Source organism: Miscanthus floridulus, unplaced genomic scaffold (assembly GCF_019320115.1).
Source record: "Miscanthus floridulus cultivar M001 unplaced genomic scaffold, ASM1932011v1 os_2401_1_2, whole genome shotgun sequence".
Lineage (NCBI taxonomy): Eukaryota > Viridiplantae > Streptophyta > Magnoliopsida > Poales > Poaceae > Miscanthus > Miscanthus floridulus.
In genome coordinates, this window is record NW_027098281.1 from 51,161 (window position 1) to 54,804 (window position 3,644).

General features: G+C 45.9%; 1 protein-coding gene across 1 annotated transcript; it reads right to left on the reverse strand.

The window, feature by feature from the left end:
* Nucleotides 1-201: 201 nt before the first annotated feature.
* LOC136534923 (uncharacterized) lies at nucleotides 202-3,331 on the reverse strand. The gene is made up of 5 exons (XM_066527276.1): nucleotides 2,801-3,331; nucleotides 1,876-1,999; nucleotides 875-1,098; nucleotides 607-780; nucleotides 202-512 (listed from the first exon to the last, which is right to left on the reverse strand). The coding sequence occupies exons 1-5, from the start codon at nucleotides 3,014-3,016 to the stop codon at nucleotides 426-428; spliced, it is 825 nt and encodes a 274-aa protein (XP_066383373.1). The 5' UTR covers nucleotides 3,017-3,331; the 3' UTR covers nucleotides 202-425.
* Nucleotides 3,332-3,644: the final 313 nt, after the last annotated feature.

The following is a 3,644-nucleotide window of genomic DNA, read 5'->3' on the forward strand; positions in this document are numbered from 1 at the left end:
GCGTCCAGGACGCGGACCGAGGCGAAAAATTTCGGATTCGAGAGTCTGGAGTCCAAAATGTGAAATTTTTTGGTGGGAAACTTTTTGCACTTTTCACACCTATGTTTAGTTACATTTTGCAAAAAGATGACCCAGAATCCAAAATTATTTTGCAAAATAGAGGAACTAAACATGGCCATAGTAATGTTTCAGTGACGAATATATTAGCCATGGATCAAATAAACCAAACACGGAAAAGTGGAAACACAATATATTTGGTGGCCAATTGCATGAAAGCAACACGTTTAAATCAAACCGTAACTTGAAAATTTTGGACCCATGGGCGGTGAATCCACCTATCCCGTATCCCCATTTCAGGGGCAGTTGGTAAAACAGAATATCTTCATAGGTTATTAATCTGGGGCAGACCGTTCAGCAGCTATGCTTTAGAAGACATCCGGGTTGAAACGCCCAGGTATGGAGCTGTTCTGCTGAGCCTGCTTGAGGTGCATTGTGAGGGCATAGTTGTTTATCTGCAAATGTATGGTCACAGACACCAAACGTTTCTTCAGTTGATATATCACACAGGAAAAGAAGCATAGTTGAAGACAGGATTAGGAATATCACCTCTAGAGTCCTAACTTGCTCCTGGTACTGCAAAACAAGTTGCTTCAAGCTCTGGACCTCGTGCGACCTCTCGTCAAACTCCTTTTGGCGCTCATGTTGAATGGCAACTGCCCGCTTCAGCACAGCATTCTCTCGCAGAACAACAGTCAGTTGCTCCTTGAGCATCATGTTTTCCTATACCACAAAGGAAAATCAATCACTATTATCGTTCTGCAAATTAGTCAATACTACAGGGAACCAAAAGTTGTAGTGAGTGCCGCATGGGTACCTTATGCAGGTTCTGTGTAGCTTCAGCTCCTGCACGCTCTACAATCGATTTCTCCAAAGCCTCCAAAGCTCTTGACGCACGAGCCCGTGCATCATCTATGTCAGAAGCATTTGTCATCTCTCTGACAAATATCTCGACCCATTCAGAGCCATTATTACTTGTCTGGTAATTATCTACAGTAGGCGGATATTCTGTAGCCGTATCCACGCCACCATTAGGAATACCTGCAAGGAATGCAAAATTGATGCTACCGTCAGCAATACAATCTGGAAACTGCTTCATTGCTTTCCAAAAAAAATAATATAACACGTTAGAAAATAAGTGTGATGCAACCAATTCATTTATAGAGTGATTGGTTTGAGGAATCACTCTATTCTAGATGAGGTGGCGCATCATAAGCCCATTCCTCAAATTTGGTGGAATGACTTCATTCCTCATAGTAGTAATTATTATAGCTTGTGAGGAATGAGATGATGATGGATCAACCCATTCCATTCCACAAACCAAACAAAAAGTGAGGAATGAGAAGATGATGGACTAACTCATCCCTCAAACCAAACACCCAATTACTATGGCAGTAACACTATCCTAGATGACACAAATTCCAATTACCACCAAATACAACACGGGATTGATGTCATATCAGGATGAAGTTATAAGCAAAGCCAGAGACAATGTAGGATATTTGATGATCCAATTCTACATATAATTAATTCCATACCAAAATCGGATACAAATATGTGTTTAAATTTAACAGCTTATGACAGTGTAGATATATAACAGTAACAAATTTATGAATTAAGAAAACCTGAAATAATGAAATAATATAGCTCTGAATAAAATTGGTGGACAAATTCAATTGGGCACCGAGAACCACACTCCCATTGAATCATTGACAGGTGACTATTATAAGTACAGCTAGAACTACATGGATGAGAATGCATAACTGTTGCTATATGAATGCATCCAGGGAAAGCAGTAGTCTCTGGTAGAAAACTAACCTTCAACGGAAGGCTGAATTGCTGTATGCTGACCATTTTCTGCTGACTCTAAACGCAGCAAATTCAAACTCTTTATTGCAGAATCCAAGTCATCTCCAGATGCTTCCAGAGCTTTTTCAAGCAACTACAGTTATTTAGAGCAAGCATAGTTAGCTGTGTCACATATGTTATACTAGAAGGTAGAGTAAATGAGGAACTAGCTCATACTGCATAGAAGTAATTCAATCTATCAGGATCCAACAGGAGGTTGAATTTCCATCTACGAAGGAAATCCTGTATATTCAATAAATTCATTTTGTGTACTTACTGGGGACATCACAAGCTCGGACTGGCTACAATACACAACTTGCATAGCTACCAAAGAAAGGAGCCACAGAAACTACAGCACATCCATCTCTCGGCGACCATCCTTTTTGCATAGTTAATAAAACCATCCTTTGCATAGTTAATAAAACAGATACAGGTTAACAGTAAATGAAATCCTATGAAACAGACCATTTCTTCCATTGCCAATATGTTTGAAATAAAAACAAATGTAAAAGAGGTAGGACATGCTACAATTCAATATTCAGAGTACCACAAACATCTAAGCAAGCATATAAGCATGGTAGGATAATACAACGACAACTGAGAGACATCTAGATTCATATCAAGCGTGGCAGTAAACGAAACTAATTCACTGAGAAGAGCCCCATTTCAGTAATATCCGATTTCACACCCAAGGACAAATCGGAAATTACACTGGGATCGCATATTTACGGACAGAGAACAACAAATCCTCGTCGGCTTACCACCAAAAAAATGGTGGCACTAGTAAATCGTAGAAGGGAGCAAAAACCACATCTTGTGATTTACCACCACCGACGGGGAAATGGGACGGGAGGAAATCAGGAAAGGATAAAGTGAGGCGGCGGTGGAGGCAGACCTGGGGATCCATGTCGGGGAAGAGTGCAAGTAGATGGTGGACGAGCGCCTCCCGTCGGCGTCCGTCGGAGCCGCCGCCGCCGCCGCGGTGCGAGGGGGAGCGGCGGGACCGCTTGGCCGCCGGCTGGTGGGAGGAGTGAGGGGAGGGAGGGGACGGCGGGAGGAGCTCGTCGGCGAAGATGGAGGAGGACCTCTTGCCACAGACTACCGCAGACATGGTGCCGCCGCCCTCCCGCACCGCCGCCGCTGCCTCGTCGCGCCGCCGCAGCCGATCCCCGCCGCCGCCGCCGTCGCCCTACTCCCCGCCGCCGCGGGACATCCGGCAGACAGACGCCTCTCCCCCTCCCCTCCCCAACGCGATCCGCAGCAGCTGGGCCTCGACCGCTGGTCCCGGGTCCCGGTCCCCCCAACCTCCGGCCTCCACGCCCTGGTCGCCGCCGCGACGGTGCTGATGGGTCCTGATTGGTCTGGTCCGGTTCTGACGGGCTGATGGGTTGGGTTGTTGGGTTCCTGACGCCTTCGTCCTCGCAGTCGCGAGGGCTATTTCTATTTATCGCGCACTTTGCCTTCTTCTCCCCTCTCTCGTTTTAATGTTGGATTTTTACGTGTTCCCGTTGGCGTCTCGCTGCGTGTGGCGGTGGAACGTGAGTGCGTGTGCGTCCACACCGCTGCTTTTGCTGTGCGCTGTTTGGCCGACAGGTGGGCCCGGATTGGACTTTTTGCCTTACTACCGGCGGTCCCACTCGCGTGCTTTTTCGTGAAACTAAATCTGTGACCCGTAAAAGTGGTCTAGAAAATTGTGATGTTAATATAGAGAGTGCCTCCCTCGCCAAAAGCAAAAGCCA